At 37.6% G+C, this 20059-nt stretch overlaps 1 protein-coding gene across 1 annotated transcript in view; it reads left to right on the top strand.

The window, feature by feature from the left end:
- The first annotated feature begins 8042 nt into the window (after positions 1 to 8042).
- DYNC1H1 (Cytoplasmic dynein 1 heavy chain 1) overlaps positions 8043 to 20059 on the top strand; it is a 47875-nt gene continuing 35858 nt past the window's right edge. Inside the window, exons 1-13 of the mRNA XM_051214432.1 lie at positions 8043 to 8330; positions 8363 to 8444; positions 8477 to 8650; positions 8683 to 8938; positions 8979 to 9165; positions 9201 to 9421; positions 10073 to 10293; positions 11928 to 12239; positions 12323 to 12675; positions 12831 to 13090; positions 14435 to 14828; positions 17798 to 17964; positions 18578 to 18796. Of these exons, the coding sequence (XP_051067605.1) occupies positions 8090 to 8330; positions 8363 to 8444; positions 8477 to 8650; positions 8683 to 8938; positions 8979 to 9165; positions 9201 to 9421; positions 10073 to 10293; positions 11928 to 12239; positions 12323 to 12675; positions 12831 to 13090; positions 14435 to 14828; positions 17798 to 17964; positions 18578 to 18796 (3087 nt within the window). The 5' untranslated portion in view covers positions 8043 to 8089. The remainder of the gene's footprint in view (positions 8331 to 8362; positions 8445 to 8476; positions 8651 to 8682; positions 8939 to 8978; positions 9166 to 9200; positions 9422 to 10072; positions 10294 to 11927; positions 12240 to 12322; positions 12676 to 12830; positions 13091 to 14434; positions 14829 to 17797; positions 17965 to 18577; positions 18797 to 20059) is intronic.

The raw sequence follows: 20059 nt of genomic DNA, 5'->3' as shown, positions 1-20059 counted from the left end.
CGAAAACACTTTACTGAAATATTCCGATAAAGCTTCAACTTTTTCGGCGTCATTTTCTGCCAAGACTAACGGATTTTCTTGTACCAAAAGTGATGGAATTCCATCGCTTCTCTGAGTTCACCTTTTTAAATACGAGAATAACCGTTTCGGACTATATCTAGAATCCCTAACCAATTGTTTTTCATATGATCGTCTAGTCTTACTTATTAACGCTTTACAGGCATTCCTAATCTTACAATAACTGGATCTGTATTGTTCTAAGCCAGTAGAGATGAACATATTTCAGTGATTCTTCTTTTTTCTAAGTTTCCTGACTGTTTTCGTTATCCATGGTGGACTGTTATTCGGTCTTCGCGGTACCATGTATGGTATGAACGGGGACGTAACTAAAATAAACTTATCTTTAAATACAGGCCATGCTTCTTCAACCGATAATCTAGTATCTACAAAACCAATCTGTCTTAGAAGCGCATTCCTGAATGGCTGATATGTTAGCTTTCCATACATTTGGGCGATGTGTAACCTGGTCGTATAACATGTCCCTAGTTCTAAACATGAATGACAAAACATCGTGATCGCTGTCCACTAATGGTGGAAGAATATTTAGGTCGACAATACCCTCAATATCATGAGTGATTACCAAGTCCAGCAGAGAAGAGCCTTGGTTAGCACCAAAACGTATGGGCTTGGATACATGCTGCACTAGTGCATGCTCTATTATTGTCACCAGGATCCTACTATCAAAGGAGTTCATAGATCCTTCCGTGGTCATCTCAGTCCAACTAATATCAGGTGCATTAAAGTATCCTATTATCAAACATCTAGAATTTGCACTCCAAAGATGAATGTGCTCTAAAATAAAGTCATCAGCTAAGCAGATTGGGCTGCAATAGATGACACTGAGCATAAATGTACTACATCCGATAGCCAATTTACAGCTAATGACTTCACAAGGACCACTATCATGGGATTTGCTAGCAGATAAGAGGATATTTATATTATTGGCTATATATAACAGGACGCCACCTCCTTTTCTACATTTATGTCTCTCACTGCTTGGGTAATAGTATCCGGATAATTATGGACTGATGTCTAAGCCACGGACTGTCCAAGATTCTGTCACTGCTATGATGAGTGGTCTTAATCTGTCCACTAATACTTCTAGTTCATAGAACTTATTTCTTAGACTACGAGCGTTGGCATATGAAACTCCTAGGTAGGACGGCCTATCCACACAGGCCTTGGCAGCATTCGCTTCCAAGATCTGACTATCCGAAAATCCACTAACCGGAGATTTTCCTGACCGTTTTGCCGACGGGTTTCTAGTTCAACTAGTGCCTTCTTCCTTTTTATTCTATATTCAATAGACATATCAGGTTTTATTCGAATGTCGGAAGTGTCGTGACTACGAGCGCTACTTAACAGGAGATCCCTTTGCTTCTCCGATCCTAGAATTACCTTAAGGAGTTTGCATGGTCGGGGTTCAGCATTGTCCTCGATCCTCTTGCCTATTCTAACCAGTTTTTTGACCTGAACTCTTTTAGAGTTATCTAGTAAGATACTACGAATATATTCTCCCAGCTTCTCTAAATCATGCGCGTGTCTAATTTTGGGATCAGGGTCGTTTGACTCCAGCGATTTGCTCACAATAATATTCGATGATATTTGATTCTTCTTCTCAGTCACGCCAGGGTAAGTTTCTCTCTTACTATCAGATTTTGGCAGTGCATTTTGTGACTGACAGTGGGAGTCCACCAGTGACTTGCTAACCACCTGCGTACTGCCTACAGCTTTTTTCCTTTTGTTTCGTTTTCTCCGTACTATAGTCCATTTTTCATCCCTCAGGACACTGGGACAATTTGGAACGGTGACGGTTTTATCCAGATCATCAGTTTCTACTAGAGGTGCATGGTTACCAATGTCAGTGTCAGGTGGTACTACCCCCTGGTTGATGTTAACATGATTTCACTTTTCCGTCAGTCAAAGTCGGGTGTGTTGAGGCGTCTCGTAACAGCAGGTACTACACTGACACATCCGTCACTGTCAGTGCTCGTGTTATCACGGCACGCTCCATCGTTTTCTTACAGGCCAAAGCCGATAGGCTCATACCCTTCTGTATTAGTAACGTCTTATTTGCACATCAAAACATGCAACGCTAATGTGAGTAAGGCTTCGAACATCTTTTGTATGCGGTGGGACTTAAACGAGTGCACACCTTATGGGACCACTTTTTGCATTCGTCACACTGCATTCCTTCCTCCACAGGGAACAAACAAATCCGTTGTCCATATTTATGAGTACTACCAACCATTTTAGTCATATTAAGGTGTAAAACACAATATGATCACAGTGTGAACACAAGTGTCAGTCAATGAGTAAAAGGGTACCACAAGACAAACTTTAGCAAGATTTCGAACCTTAACTAAAGTAATTTTACATAGACCAAGAATACCTTTGATGCAACAAGTACACAAAATCAAGGATAATCACAACAAGTACAAAATCACTGTCCTTTTTGAAACACGCACGAAGATAATGTCACTATGACCAAGACTAGTGAGTTTAAATTAGTCTGAATGCAGTATCAAGCACCAAAGACCTATAAAGAATGTTTGTCGACTAGTTGAGGATAGGTTGTATCAAAGCTTGGATTAAATTATATTTCCGTTTTTATGGTTTGGGACACAACTGAGGTGATGTCAGTTGGCCTATAGTTATCAACTTCCATTGTCTTCCTAGACTTATGTAAAGGAATGATAATTCTCTATCCAGATAAATAGTATTAAAGTGTTTTTTTGGCGTATATTTACAACTTTTCCTGGGTTAGTCCTGTTGATATAACAAGACGTTTGGTTCTAATTTTGTACATACGATTCATTCAAATTTCTTCATATCTAACTCCTGAAAATAGCCGAAGCTCTTACCATCCATGATCTCAAGCTAGAACTATACGTAAAAAAGTACTTCCTATCGTTATTGTTACCCTGGTTATGATTATTATTATTATCTTTGCATTCCCTCTTTGCTTCTGTCTCATATTCTCATTATTTTATTCATAAATACTCATCATATCACTTTGTTTAATTTTTACACATCTATGATCTTTAGTTACTGTAACAAAAACATTTTAATCATCTTACTACATTCACGTTATGATTCATTACTAACTAACTAAGTCTAATGTTATGATTCGTATTGCCTAATCTAGTATTATAGTCTTTCTGTTAAGTCATCTTGGTTATTCGTCTTCACATTTCCTCACGGAACTGGTACTTTTACAAAAAAATATTTGTAAATTATAGTGAGATACTGTCGTAGCACTGAACCCTGGGAGATCCCACTAAGACATTCTGTAGCCTGAGAAAGTGTGAAATTTACCAGGACTTTAAAAAGTCGATTATTATTAACGATGACATGATAACTATTCATTCGAGCTTATTGACGAGATATTTACAGTTAGCTGCCTTAAAATCTTTTGAGAAGTCAAGATAAATGATATCAACCTTCTTTTGTGACGAAGGATGTTTGTCCATCTGTTCACCCCTGTCAGCAGGTTATTTGTACAAGATTGTTCCCCCCTAGAACCGTGCTGTTGAGATGAAAAAGAGTTTAAGGATAAGAATTAACCACGTAGATCATCGTATATCAGGGAGTAAATAACTTTTGAATGTATCGACAGAAGTGCTACCAGTCGGTAGCTTGAAGGTTTGCTGCGTCAACCTCCTTCGAAAATTGATGTAAAGTAAGCCAGCTTCCAATTTTCCGGTACTATACCTCGGCTTAGTGAATATGAGAACACCATGTTAAGCAGTCTTACCAAGATTAAAGCCACTTCCCTTAGTATAGAATAGTGGATCATACACAGTATAAAAAAGTGTCCTTGTTTAGGTGCCGCAGTTTCTTATTAACTAAGGCAGCTCAGGTTCCTTTCTGAGAGTCCTGTTGAGGTGCATGTAAATCTCTCATCGATGTCGTTGGTATGAGACGGTTGAAACGTTTGAAAATACTGTTCTGCGTTACCGTCATTGGTGGTTGGACCATTAGGACCTAGCAATTGGGAAAGCCCGGTTTTGGCTTGTCGAAGAAAAGCTGCTTGACTGAATAAGCACGGATTAGAGACAAATTTATCGATTGCCTTTACCTGATACTGAAGCCTATCTTCTCTTATTGCCTTTTTGCACTGATTTCTCGCTTAGTTGAACTGGTCATGTACGTTGTTGTCATTAGTTCGTTTATATACCACGACCCAACGTGCGAAGTGTGATATTATCTATGTCTACACGTTCCTCATAATTTTTGAGGACCGTCTGCGGGACACGGGTTGTAGCACGTAAGATCATGTGCAGCAAGGAATATCAATGAGGGTCGAAATCAAGTTGAGAGTGGGCTTCCCAGTTCACATACTGTGGATTGACCTGTACTGCTGACACATCTGACCATTTGTATTTCTAAAGCCATTTGCTAGTAGGATGCTTTAGCTCAGCTTCGCTGGAATATTAAAGGCTATGGTGGGATGATTACTTTTACGCAGGAGAGCCAGAATTAATAGGTTGTCAATTAGGAACTCTTCGTTTGTAAATATGCAGTCTAAGAGTGGCGATATCTAACTGTTTCTCCAGAGTCGCTAACTTCATACATTCGAATAATGCCAGATCTTCAAGGTAGTTGTCACACCCTCTCATATAGTATCTGACTTGACCAGGGTAGCACCTGAGCCGTTGTCCAGAAAAGTATATCTATGGACGTTTTTGTATCCATATTTGGGGATTACAGGGATTAGACTCAGAACTACTCTCTCTATTAGTGACTCTGTGTATCAACAATAACTTTTGTTCAATCACTCAATCGAGGCGTCCCGAACTCTTATGGGTTTATGCAACAGTTGGTGCTGCCGATTCTGACAACATTCGATAATACGCACGACAGGATCTTTACAGCCCACTGATCCGTGGCCAGTTCTAATGTAAGAAAAACACAGTCCTTTTTCTCTCGCTTCCTCCTACCTATTGTTGACTGCTAATGTAGAGAATCGGAACAACTGTCAATCACATCATCGTCTTCGACTTTAGGTAAGATATAAAAGTTTGCTAGTTGACCACAAAAACTACTTAGTTCTACCTTCAGAAGCCCAAAGACACGCTAAGCGATGACAGGGTCACGTCCAACTTTGGATATTCAGACGTTTTTGACTTTTCTGAAGACTCATCTCCTGGAGCCCGCTATCACAATCGGAGACAAAACACCACCAAAATCATCCACCTGAGCTACAAATCTTCTCCACCATCACAAAAGATGCTTCACACTCATGATCTCTTTCAGCCTTAAGGACCTATGCTCCCTTTGAAGCCACAGCAATTATTTCTCTTGTTTCTCCTTAAACTCCCTAATCTATAGCGTTTGTCTTTCCCGCAGATGTCTTTCTTTCGACTTAGGCAAGGAGATCCTAGCGTTAATCTTACTATTTCGATTATTTAAGCTAACATTATAGCCATGAAATGCAAAAGCATCAGAAGGATTACCATATACCTGGAGGTGCATCTATTTTCATTCCTACTTCGTCCAACACTGAGAGACCTTTTGTTGTGCTTAACAGGCATTCCGATATTTGTCAGCTGGTGATTACTGCATGTTTCAGATCTGTTACGACTGAAATGGAATATTTGGTTTGAACGCGAAACTAACGAACAGAAATTTATTCGATTAGGTCAGACTATGTTCTTCTGTATGTTTTTGAGTTACTCGTATCAAATTATATCAAAACACAAACTCTGTGTTCGTTTTTAACAGTTTTATTTTAATAAAAAGAATAAATTATGTTAAAATTATAAAATATCTCAAACGGTACATCCTGCTCTTTTCCTAACGCAAACTAACTTATAAACAACAAAAGGAATGGTTAATAAACAAGATATTCCCAACAAGATGGGATCAGATATCTACCTGAAAGGATTCGGGCAACCTTTCCAAGCAGACAGTTACAAGTTAACAGTCATGCACTGAATCACGCTGTGACCCTGAGTTTAGTTAAACACGACCTTATTGTCAGTGGTTCGACAACATGCAACGATAAATTGAGTAATACATGATACAGCTTTACCCAGATCACATAACAAAAGCCACAACAAGGAAGACTCAAAAACACTGTAGTTAACAAGAGACCTGAATAAGGGTGAAATTGAAAGGCAGGGAGAAGAAACAAATAAATGAAAATACCGTCCATTTAAGTGCTGTGGGGGATTTTAGTGTTTTATTTCAATTACTACTGCGAGGAATCGCGCACGTGGGTTTGTCACTCCGTGCTCATGGAAGCCAGCTTCTGGAACCAGACTTCTATATTGTCGGGCCAGAATGGTATGAGCTGAAATGTGGGGGGCGAAGGATGTTTAATCTTAAGTAACCTAGGTGTTTTCCCGTCGTGATGAAGGCATAATATCCCAATGGGTGAGAAGCAAATCCGAAAATTTGAAAGCAGTATCACATTATGTAAAAATAAAAACTAAAAAATGATATATGATGTTCCAACGAGTAACAGACACATAGTTTACACATTGGTGTACCAGATCACGTCGAGCTCACCGCTAAAGATGCCACAAGTATTCGGAGTCTAACAACGCCTTTACACGTAGCACCTTTATAATTGGAGTGTGCCGACACAGTCAAAAGAGAAATGAAGAGGTTCGAAGATATATTTGAAAGGCTATCGATATATCGGGAAACGTTCAACGTACGTTGGCTACCGGTTATAAGGATGCGTAGTACGGCGTACCCACTCATGATCTGTTGCGGTCACACCTCTAGTTAGACGTGTCTATCAAAGCTAATGAGATTAGCATCAAATATCGAAGACTTACGAAACTATTTATTTTGGGGACAGAAGACTGAGTAAGCCTACAAAATTCGGAACCCACCTGGTGTAAAAGATTATTTTTCAGGTTATAAAGCCTTCTTTCAGGAAGAATGGGTGGTTTGTAGCAGATCTGAGGTATTTTTACCATAAGTATCACAGCATCTACCTCAGTTTGGGGTTTCCCTTTTGCTCCATCAGGAGCACCTCCCAGATAGAGTTCTTCAGGTGGTTCTGTTGAGTTTCAGAACACTCATGGAGTATCTAACTGAGAGATTGAGGTACGCAGCTTATCTAGATTAACTAAGGGTTTACATAATTGGAGTTCTGGTAGTCTTTGGTATTCAATTTGAAGACGATTCTAATCCCTCAGCTCAGTTTCAGTTTCCGTTTGGGAAGGACAGGAGGCCTGATGGTCTATATTAGTCCTGGCAATGGTGGTCCCTCAGTTGATCCAACTTTCTTTTGAAAGAATCGACGGATGGAGCCTCAACCACGTGCTGAGGTAATGAGTTCCACTCGTTGATGATCCGATGGGAAAGTCGATAGTCAGCTGACAAGTAATTTGTTCTTGGCTTGTGAACTTTTTTAGAGTGTCCTCGTAAATTCTCTGTTTTGGAAGACAAGAAGAATGAAGGCATATCAGGTGCAAATTTATCACTAAGCATTTTGAAAACTGTAATCTAGTCGCCTCTAGTTCTGCGGTATGACAACGGGAAAAGGTTCAGCTTGGCCAGTCGAGTTTCATACGGAAGCTTCGCTATTCCGGGGATCAGCTTAGTTGTCGTTCTCTGAACCTTTTCCAGAAGCTCACTGTCTTTTTTTAAGCAGGGGCTGGCCGCTTGTATGCAGTACTCAAGTTTAGGACGTACGAACACTGTATACAAAGTCAAAAACGTCGTAGCGTCGACATGACTAAAAGCCCTACGTATTGACCATAACGTTCTAAAACCTTTGGCGGCTATTGCACGGCAGTGTGCAATAGTCTTTAAGTCTTGGCTAACGATAACTCCTAAGTCATTATATGTCTGGATGACAGGTAGCTCAGTGTTATTCATCGAGTTGTTTTTGAGACGAGAAAAGTATCACTTGAATTTGTAGTGACAGTTTCAGTATGAAAATTCCTTATGTCAACTTCTTAAGCTTATCCTCAATTTGTGATCCTACTTTCAATTGTACCACTCTCAAAAAGAGTTGGGCGCTTGATTCACAAATAGCTACCCGACCTAACCGTCGTTTGCATCTATGGCAGATACGTCGGTTGATCCCGTTGCTAATCCATTACCACCAACTGTCTTACTAGCTGATACCGTAATTTTCAGCAAATATGTGCATAAGATCGTATGCACTCTCTTAGAAGAGACTAACGATGGTTCGTTAGTGTTAGAGTCAACTTTGAATGATGCGAGTTCTCAAGAGCTAATCAAAAAGTTCATTTCTGATGCTCAAGTCCATTCACTTGTTGTTCAGAAACTTTCCACCAGGGGTAATAATGATGGTTTTAGTTTTATACTTTAGACGATGATGATGAGTCAACAGACTGTTGTGTTTCTTACACCATCCTTCCCGAAGTTAGATTTACAAATAACAAAGTCCAAAGGTAATGATAATTCCCTAAGTAATTATTTTCAGTATCGTATTCATCAAACGGGGAGGGGTTTTAGAAGCCGATAAAAGCTTTAGTTCTCAGTTGAGATTCCTGAACTTTTCGGATGGCTCTCCATATGAAACGTTGCATTCGACTATCAGCAATGCGATAAGTCCCTTCTACAAATCGTACATTCGGGAATCTGGGAGGGCTGATAGGTAGATGAACGATATCACTTATAGTTTTCTAGGGATGGAGACAAAATGGCTCCAAGCGTGGAAAAAACAATGACGGATTTGGAGATGGGTCTCCTACACCTACAACAAAACATTGATATACCTGAAATAACTTTATCAGTTCATCCTTTAGTCGCACAGGTGATCAAGCAGCGCGCAGAGGAGGGGAAACGAGCAAAGACGTCAGATTTCGAGGATAAGCTTGATGATGCACAGTTTCTGAATGCTCTTCAATCTGGAGTGAACAGATGGATTAAAGAAATTCAAAAGGTTTTTAGTTGCTTGCTTACTTACCGCTAAAATCATTCAGGTCACAAAGCTTGACCGTGATCCTTCATCTGGGACTGCATTACAAGAAATTACGTTTTGGCTTAATTTGGAACGTAGCTTATTTCGTATACAGGAAAAAAGAGAGTCCTTGGAGGTTACGTTAACTTTGGATATTCTGAAACACGCTAAAAGATTTCATGCCTTAGTCAGTTTTGATACAGACACAGGTAACTTTTTCTACATAATTCATCGGTCTTTTAAGGGTTGCAAAGAGCTTTAGGGACTGTGAATGACTACAACCCTTTGATGAAGGATTTCCCTCTGAATGATCTTTTGTCAGCTACTGAACTAGATAAAATCCGTCTAGCTGTACAATCAATTTTTACTCATTTACGCAAAATTCGTAATACGAAATATCCTTTACAAAGAGCTTTACGTCTAATCGAAGCTATTTCCAGAGATCTCACTTCACAGCTGTTGAAGGTACGTTGCGTTCACTGAAGTATTTTCTTTACTTTTGCGGCTGACTGTACACGTTATTTATCAGAACATATATATTAACGGATAATTCCGATTTAGTTTCTTAACATAAATAAAAGTACTTTGCTGTGTATTGGATATCGGAATTGCACAACTTGACCACTAAACCATTCCATACATATTTTCATATCCCCACGTTTTCTCAGTGTTTTAAACAAATTATTTGGAAGTAGTGTTAATTTGCTTGGGAACAATTGGTAGTCAGACAACTTGCGAAATTTTCAAGCTTATTCTGGTTTTAAAACAAGCTTTAGTTATAAAGTATGTAACTACTCAGTCATCAGATAATGACTGAAATAATGGAAAATACAGCATTTCATGTGTCCGTTTTTCATAGAACCACGAACAAAGGTTTGTTTATGTTGTGTCTCAGTGAGTAGTAAGTTCTGTTTGATTGCATATCTTATTTTAAAGGAAAGTTTGTGTTCTAAACTTGGGTGATTTTCACGCTAGATGCATCTAAACATTTTGTGTCTTGGTTTGTAGAATACTTTCGGGATGCCACGTAATATATTCAAGTGCTGTGTGAGTTGTAGAAATGTAGAATAAACTTATGTCTGGGTCTGTAACGTCGCAATTTTTGACTTCGTTTAGGTTTTAGGTACACGCCGCCTCATGCATATGCCTTTTGAAGAGTTTGAAAGAGTAATGGCTGCTTGTTTTGAAGTCTTTTCAACATGGGATGATGAGTATGACCGACTTCAAAGCTTAATGCGAGATATAATTAAGAAAAAGCGAGATGAACAACTACGAATGATATGGCGAAGTAATCCAGCCCACCGTCGACTACAGCTGCGTCTGGATCAAATGAGAAAGTAAGTGTTCATGCCGGTTTCCTTTGATCAATCTAATCTTGTCACTACGTTTCTCGTTAACTATATGATAGATTGCCCTTTGTGCGGTTAAGATACTATCAGTTTTCATTAGAAAAACACAGTTCCGTCGGGTCTTTGACCCAAAGGTTTAGTTGGGTATATAATGAGGTGGTGCAAAAATAATATTTGTAGTAGCTGTCAACAAATACAGTTTTGCACACTATTTTCTACTTCAGGGTCCTGGGTTCTATGTCTACCACTGTCTCGGGTTATAAGTTTTCCGACTCCCCTTGGAAAACCTTCCTTAGACGTTCAATACCTGCTCACCCTCTGTTTTGAGGAAAAATCTTGGCCACTCAAAAGCAAACTTAACTTTTCTAGCAAAAGCTATAATCGCATTGTCCTTTGTACGTATTTTGTCACAGATCCTTGTTTATTATTGCCTTAGTAGTGTAAAATAATCACAAATAAATGCAATCATGAAAGACGTAGGATCTTATATAGTGCACTGTCGACTTAATTTGCCGTTCTTCACACCAGTACGTGAAGAAAAGATTAATAATATGAAAAGTAAATGGATTACAATAATTACACCAATAGTAGTATGGATTTAGTCTTAGGAATATAGTTCAGAAACTAAGTGGAATTGGTCAGCATAAAGTAGTGCTGAGCTGAAGATTCAGATCTGAACGTCTCCATATTTTGAACGGCGTCTCAAAAACTAACCAAAGATGTAGTCCTCCCTTCGTGATATAAGAAGTATAAACAATCATTTCATCAATTAATGGTATGTTTTGGTCTGATCATCCCTAATATAGTTCCAGCTTACCACACTGTTAAGCATAATGGATCAAAATAATGAATGAGTGGGTTTGCTTCTCATTCTCAAATCACCTTGGTTGTTAAGGGTTCACAACCTTATTATCATATACCTGTTCAATAGTTTTTCCATGGATGATCAATACTTCAGATACATGATCACATACTAGCAACATATATGTATTTCTTTTATAGTCCTTGTTTCGCAGCTATCAGGTAATACAGATCAGTCTCTTGTTCAGTGTAATCGAGATTTGATAAGCTGATGGACGCATCACCTGTGATACACACTCGAACCATATCGTAGGGTGATTATACCTATCATGTTTATATTTCAATAATTATTAATCAGTTATAAATTAATTATCTCATTGGATTTAAACGTTATGGAATATATCTCAGAATACAAACCATTGGCAATCCTGTTATAGTTTTCGCTTACATCCTTTGTAAAAATGAAAGGAACTGTCTTAACTGAATGGATTCTTGGTCAGTTTTATCTAAACTATGTCATTGTTTTGTTTGTTTAACTATACTCCCCTTTCTTGTTTTATCTCAGTGTCACCACTTTATTTGTGGTGCGTAGTCTTTCGCTACCAACTTGTACTAGAATGTATGAGTATTAAATGTAAATTAAAACAACTAAAAACTAAAAGTACAATCACAAATTAAGAAATTTTTGGTCAGAAACCTGAAACATTTTTTTGTATCTTAGATGTGTTTGGATTTTTGGGTATATTTGCTAATACAATCTTCAAATGCAGTAGCTTTCATGATGTTAACTAACAAGGGTTTCTTATTTTATGTAATCTAAGGTTCCGACATCAACATGAACAGTTAAGGCAGGTAATAGTTCGCGTCCTACGACCTGCACGTAGTGCTCAAGCAGATAAAACCAAAGATACGCCGGCTGAATCGAATGACCTGTCAAATATCAATGGAGTAGTTGTAAGTGAGAGTGGTGGCAAGATTCTTCCAAAAGCCGTTGGGAAAGAACAACCACTTTTGGATGCATCAGATGCCAATGCTATAGAAGAGGTAAACTTAGCTTATGAGATAGTGAAGGAGATCGATTGTTTGGACGTTACCAAAGAAGGCAGTGAAGTGTGGGAAGCAGCAGTTAAACGGTAAGTTTTAAATAGATTCGGTTTTTATCTAATACTCAGAGAATATATTTATATTTCTCATACCAAATCCTCTTCACTTTTAGGTATGATGAACGGATTGATCGTGTGGAAACTCGAATAGCTGCACGTCTTCGAGATCTTCTAGGCACTGCAAAAAATGCTAATGAAATGTTCAGATATTTTTCACGTTTCAATGCCTTATTTGTACGTCCACATATACGAGGTGCTATACGCGAGTACCAGACACAGCTTATACAGCGCGTTAAAGATGATATCGAGGCTTTACATGCTAAATTCCGAATACAATATACATCTAGTAAGGCTTATCACATGACGAAACTTCGTGATCTACCCCCGGTCGCTGGATCTATAATTTGGGCTCGTCAAATAGAGCGTCAACTCAATGCTTATTTAAGAAGGGTCGAGGATGTTTTGGGTATGTTTAACATCATTTTAATCAGGTTGTAATTTGTCCTCTCTTAACGGCTTTTTGATTCATCGATACGTTTTATTTTGTACTGACAGTGTATTTATTGTGTTGCGTCAATTGCATAGGATTATTGATATTCATGGAGCTAATTGTATTTTTAGGTAAAGGATGGGAACATCATCGTGAGGGACAACTTCTTAAAGCCGATGGAGACAGTTTTAAGGCTAAACTAAACACTAATGAACTTTTTGAAGATTGGTCGCGAAAGGTTCAACAGAAACAAATTTCCGTTTCTGGTCGTATCTTCAACATTGAGCCTATACGGGCTAAAGTCGCTACAAAAGAAGGAGAAACACAAACCATAACTGTTCTGAAGTTAAAAGTCAATTTTCAGTTAGAAGTAATAACGCTTGCCAAGGAGGTTAGTCTGTATATTGAGTATTTTTTCCACAAGTATTTAGAAAAAAATTAGATGATTAATCATGTTACAACCGATTATTGTTATGATGTAGTAGTTAAACTAATAGATACTAAATATATTTAGTATATATTTCGTGTGTGTATATCCAATGATTTCTGAATAATTTTCCTTGTTGAAATATAATTTTGCATTTTATGCAGACATTTACTGCACTTCGTAATTTTGTATGGTGTTGTTGCCGATTCTGATTAACATTTTAAATACACATTTGATCAAGTACAGATTCAATGAGCATCAATCTCAGGAAACTAAGCAACTAGATGTCTTTAGGAAGTTTCTGTATGGTAAAGTAGCGTGACCTTTTCCAGTTGTGTAAGCATCTCAGATGTTTCACGGAGGTATGAATTATTTTTTTAATGTTGATAATGTAATCTGAGATTTCAACAGTTTGAGATACTATGTTCCTAAGTATAACGTATGGAGAAAAAATCCAATCTTAATTTCATATTGGTATAAGGTGATTTTCGTCCGGTTAACCTCAATGCATTTTGCTGTATGAAACTGTTTGGCGTAAATTCTGTTCTTTAAATTTCGGTTTATTTCAGTTGTAATTAGGTGTTTAATTTCCAGTTAATTTTCTTTGTATTAATTATTTTACCATGGTTTTGTTTAGTGTTAGTTATTCAGTTGATAAAGCACTGTAATTAAGTCATTGATTTGGTACATAACTAAATTAACGTGATGTGAATCTTCTTTGTTCTTTCCAAAGAAATGTTAACATAATTAGTCTTTCGGAGTAGCTGCGGTTAGAAGAGAGTAGAACTGAAGTATGCTACATCACAGTTGTCGTTAGAGTTATAACTACTGTAGCGCACGGCATCTAAGTTTATACTAACAAACACTTTATACGTGAGCTCGGGTGCTCGAGAGAATGGACAAGAAGTAAGGGAGGAAATCCGTTTAGCTAAACTGAACTCCATGTATGTATACTTATTCATATATATATATATATATATATATATATATATATATATATCAGGCCTATTAGCGGCTTGTTTCATCCATTGGTAAAGAAAGCCACTTCTTGACCAATCACATTCGTTTACCGTTTATCAATTGCTGATTGGCTAATTATATCACTTTCCCCTTCTACTTTTCGGACTCGGCTGAAGGAGTTGGAACTAATCCACATCGATAACTAATATCCCTCCGGGTATCAAAAATAAAAGAGGTTTGATAATCAAGAGCATAGGTTGTCGCTATTAAGAAGTAAATAAGTTGTAAATAATTCATTTGAATAATTTTTATGCATACTTTTGATTGTCTAAATTGTTTTCCATTCAGGTACGAAATATGAAATGGCTTGGCTTTCGAGTACCTCTTGGAATAGTTAATAGAGCTCATCAGACCAATCAGCTTTATCCGTATGCAATATCACTTATTGAAAGTGTGCGAACTTATGAAAGTGCCTGCAGTAAAATAGAAGAAAATCAGCGACAAAATCTTGGTCTTTTATGTGCTGGAATGCGACGTGAAGTTCAGCTCCTGATAGCTGAGGGAATATCTTTAGTTTGGGAATCGTATCGTTTAGGTTTATTTGTTCAACGTTTCGCAGAAACAGTATTACAGTTCCAAGAGAAAGTCGATGATCTTCTAGTTACTACTCGAGAAATAGATAGGGAAGTTAAAGCATTAGAAACCTGTGTTTTTTCAAAGTCGGTTTTCGAGGAGATTCTAGGTAATTTAATGCGGAGTTTTGTGTTTTTGAGTTTTTTCTCAGTGTAACACCTATTTTAATCTCAGACAACAGTATTGTGCATACTTAAAAATTTACGGAGTAATGTTTTAAGGACGTGCTGATTTCTCTAATTTCGTTTGTCATTTCGAGTGACTTCTATTATCTAGTCATTATTTCGTCATCGTACAGATGCATTCCAAGTAAGGACCGGAGTCAGATAAGGCTGTTTACTCTCTCCCTTCCTCTTTCTTCTGGTGGTCGACTGGATTATGAAGACCTCTACATCTGAGGGAAAACACGGAATACAATGGACAGCTCAAAATCAATTAAACGATTTGGACTTCGCAGTTGACCTAGCCCTCCTATCGCATAAACATGAACAAATGCAGATAGAGACAGCCAGTGTAGCAGCAGTCTCTGCATCAGGAGGCCTCAGCATACACAAAGGGAAAACTAAGGTCCTCAAATTCAAAGCGGAAAACAGCAATCCAATCACACTTGATGACGAAACTCTGGAAGATGTAGAGTCCTTCACATACCTGGGAAGCATCATCGATGAACAAGGAGGTTCAGATGCAGACGTAAAGGCGAGGATCGGCAAAGCAAGGGTCGCATTCCTACAATTGGAGAGCATATGTAACTCAAAACAACTTTCAACCAATATCAAAGTGAGAATCTTCAATACGAACATCAAGGCAGTTCTACTGTATGGAGCTGAAACTTGGAGAACTGCAACAACCACCATCAAATAGGTACAAGTATTTATAAATGGTTGTCTACGCAAGATACTCAACATCCATTGGCCGGATACCATCAGAAACAGTCTATTGTGGGAGAGGAAAAACCAGCTTCGAGCTGAAGAGGAAATTAGGAAAAGACGATGGAAATGGATAGGACATACATTACGCAAATCATAAATCTGCATCACGAGGCAAGCCCTAATTTGGAATCCTGACGGGAAGCGGAAAAGAGGAAGGCCAAAGAACACATTACGTCGGGAAATAGAATCAGATATGAAAAGGATAAATAATAACTGGAAAGGATTGCCCAGGACAGGGTTAGATGGAGAATGCTGGTGAGCGGCCTATGCTCCTTCACGAGGAGTAACAGGCGTAAGTAAGTAATTTCATCGTCAATATACAATTCCTACACTTGTGATTAGATTTTCATTTAACAAATTACCAGTCAACCTAACTATAAGCTGTTAGCGGGATATAGATTAGATTAAAGAATGTCCCGTGCAAGATTGTGTCGAGGCACACTAACTGCCCATTTCTTAGTCAATCAGTGCTAGTGGATACTTGGAGAAGACTCTAGAATCTTGTGTTAAAATTGCAAATATAATAACGTTTTTCTTATTGCGATTCCTACTTCCATTCGACCTTGTTTGTTCGAAATATAATTACGTTCCTGTTCAACCGTGTTCTAATTTGGGGACTTGTCGAATGAAATGATGTCCAAAGAAACACCAAACAAAAAGAGTAGGTGAGTCGTAATAAGAGAGATCGTAACAGCAAAGAGGAAACAGGAAACACATTCAAGATGCTGATATCAGATAAGCAGTCCAGCCAAATTCTACAACAACGGCAATCACAACTTGATGCACAAATGCGGTTGTTCGAAACTCTGAAGCAACAGCTTAACACTCACTTCTGGAGTTCACACGCTCTTTCGACTACTTTTGCGATAGAGTTGCCAAAAGCATCTCAGAATTAAACTCTGATCTCAAAAATGGAAATATCTTCCTCGCATGGTTCAAGCATTGAAAAATTACATTTAGAATATAATTTTGCAAACAAGATGACGCGTGAAAGTTTCTTGCATTGATGCGCTAAGTACATATTGCCGGAATTATTTCAAGAGCTCATTTTCAAGGAAACGGTAATTTGACTCGAAAATATTCTGTGAATCGTCTTCATGGTTTACTGTTCGATATCAGTGCCTAAATTTGGTGAAATGTGAAGCCCATGCTTATGGTGGTCTAGCAGATGTCGTCAACAAAAGTTGTGAATGGTTCAAGTTACGTTCATTGATGGACAACCAATTTAAATGCTTACTATTCATCAAAGCTTTTCAGTCACCACACGATGCTGAGATAAGGACTAGACTTTTGATTCAACTAGGTCAAGATCCAATCGTCACACTCAGGATACTGACAGATGGGTGTAAACGGTTGCAAAATACGAGACACGACAATGAATTAACTCAACAGGTAAATCCGAATTTAACCTTCTGTAGTGTCAACACTATTACAAGATAAAAACCTCAGAAGCCGAGAGCATCAAAAACAACTAATAACAAACCAACGACTGCCTGTTCGCTATGAGGTGATTATCATTCTGTACGATCCTGTTAATCTAAGAAGCATAAATGTTAGATGTACAACAGACGCAGACATAAAGAAGGTTAATTTCCACCAAATCGTTTAGTGCAAATTTAAATCAGCCTTAATCTCTAAAATGGATGAAAAGTGTAGAAAGCGAGAATTGAAAACAGGTCTGGATCTATCGACATGGCTCAAACAAAAGTTGAAAGGCTTCATGTGCTGATGCTATTTCCTGATCCACATACCTTTAACGTTTTTCTAACTTAGCCATCTACGAGCAAATGAGTAATGATCATTAGGTGAACAGGAATATACAGGATAAGTCTAAAAAAGAAATAAATCTCCATTTCTTAGTTTTTAAAACCTTACATGTTCATGACTTGTCATATTCTTTTTTCTTCAGATTTTATCTACAGATGTGTCATCAGCACTTTATCCTGTCTTATGTACCGTGATTTTTAAGACGTTCTTGATGTTTAATCTAAGTGTACATTATGCAGAATAAGTGGATGAAACAGTTTCTTTGGGGCGTCTTTGCTTCCTTTTATAAACCATGCTTAGTCCAACATAAAATTAGTATGATAAGAATGAACATTTACCTGTTTTGCAAGATTTCACTAAAAATAATAGTTTTTGTAAATAGGTAAAATCCAGAAATCGGTGGACGAATTAAATCTGCACCAATATTCAAATCTTCCCCAATGGGTTGCTCGTTTAGATGAAGAAGTTGAACATCGTCTGGTTGCACGCCTTGAGGCTGGTATTTCTGAATGGACACGTGTTTTATTAGGTCAGAAAGACCTGTTTGATGTAAGCGTACTTTTATATTAATTGAATTTGTTTTATAAGATGCTTTTCTAGTGGTACTTTAATAATATATAAGAACTATAAAAAAGTAGCTTCTGTAGTAAGTGTTGTCAAAAAGTTACTGTAAACATGTTTTCTGATGGCACAGAAAAGTTTATTATAATGGAAATAAGTTTAAGTCTGGATATGATGTTACAACTAAATGTCGTATTTCAGAGAATCACTTTTGTATTCATTCACTTCCAGTTTAGTATGATATATTTGTGAAATTAATTAACTAATCGATTGACGGCTCCATTTTCCGATACTAAGTTCTTTTTATCACCAAACTTGTAAAGTGAAGAGTTGGAGTTAAATATCATATGAAAGATTTGTACACATTTGTATGCAAATGGTTTCTGATGTTTTTCAGAAACCATTGTTGAGGAATGTTGGGGTATGAATTAGATATCTCTCATAAGTCCATCTAATGATTGAGGGATATCAAGCTTTAATCTTGTATTAAAGCAGGGTGAGTATTTTCGGTTTTATTCTTAATGAAAGCCAACACTTTCTTATTATTCATTTTATGTAATTTTTTGTCAAAAAATGACTACAATCTATTTCCAATTTTTAGGCAAATGATTCAGATGATACTCATTCAACACCACAGTCCAAAAATCGTTTAGGTGGTGAACCGCAAATAAAAGCCCTTGTTCATGAACTTAGAATAACCAACCAACAGATTCATTTACATCCTAGCATTGAGGTAGCTCGACATGAACTTATAGTTAATTTAAGCGCTTGGGAAAGCATAGTTCTGAGTCTACCACGAATTCAACATTCACGGTATCAGGTAGATCATGTTTCCTATTTCTGCTTATCTTTTAGTTTCATTTAAAAATGCAGTATTTGTGACTTTATATTTCTTACAAAAGTTTGCAATTTGTCATGTGAAGATGCCAGAAAGTTATTAGTACTAAGTAACTTCTTCAGTCACCTTGAAACTTACATTCTTGTTGAGAAAGCATCAAAAAAGGTTTCTGGGTTTGTTGTAGTTTTAAAGATAAATAAAACAATAATTTAGAAACCTACAAAAAAGTGTAAGTATAAATCATACTTTAAACAAGCTCTAGAAAACAACCAGTTTTGTTTTAAATTGAAGTAAACATCTACACCCTGCTTTGTTATTAGTGGTGCTAGATATGGCCCATGTTATTGATTCAAGATTCTATAGATATGAAACAGACTGTATGGAAGGAATGTAATTATATGTCTCTATTTCTTAGATATCCCTTGGTCGGATAACCAGATACGATTAAATCGATACGAATCCAGTCAGCCAGTCAGTAACAACGTAGAACTTCGTACGTACGTAAATCAGTTCGAGTTGCCACACCACATTAGCACAGAGATGCAGTTGTCGATTCAAATTCCGTAGTGGTAGAGGTATTAAGAGTATAAGCAGTAATCGGGAAGATTAGTGTTTGGAGATGTTACTTAAAGAGTATAATACAGTGAAATAAGTTTGGAAAGAGAAAAAAAGAAAGGGACATGAAGAATTCAGAAGATTAGAATTTGGGAGAACACAAAGAGTGGATGCACCTGCGCCATTGCAAACGATTTCGAGCCATGTCATTCGAGCTCACTAACCACCAGTTGCTATCGTCTCGCGGTCCCCAACCAGGTAGTCTACACCTACCAACATGACTCAGACCACTTGTCAGTGACTTCATGGACTTGTGCCATGTTTTGGTCTGGGTGACCCTACTTTTCTTCCAACCTTCTCCTATACCACTGAACATCGCACGTCGAGGCAGTCGGTCGTTGGGCATACGTAACGATACGAATCCTGTTGTTTATAATTCACTAATCAGAATATTTTCATTTTCACCCATAAACCGAATGACCTTTGCTCTTGAGTAATGATCAGGATAATTCTTGACGCTTATTGATCTAGAATGAAAGCTTCTACTATAGCCTTGTATTTAGTTTGAAGTAAAGAATACAACAAACAGGCAACTCTCTGTAGTAATAATAATATTACAAATAAGAGTAATGGTTCACCATATAACAGTTTTAGAAGTTTCAACTTCTTGAATATTTGTTTTGTGATAAC

Source organism: Schistosoma haematobium, chromosome 2, assembly GCF_000699445.3.
Source record: "Schistosoma haematobium chromosome 2, whole genome shotgun sequence".
Classification (NCBI taxonomy): domain Eukaryota; kingdom Metazoa; phylum Platyhelminthes; class Trematoda; order Strigeidida; family Schistosomatidae; genus Schistosoma; species Schistosoma haematobium.
Note: the sequence above shows the minus strand (reverse complement) of the source record. Positions and strands in the feature narration are given on the sequence as shown.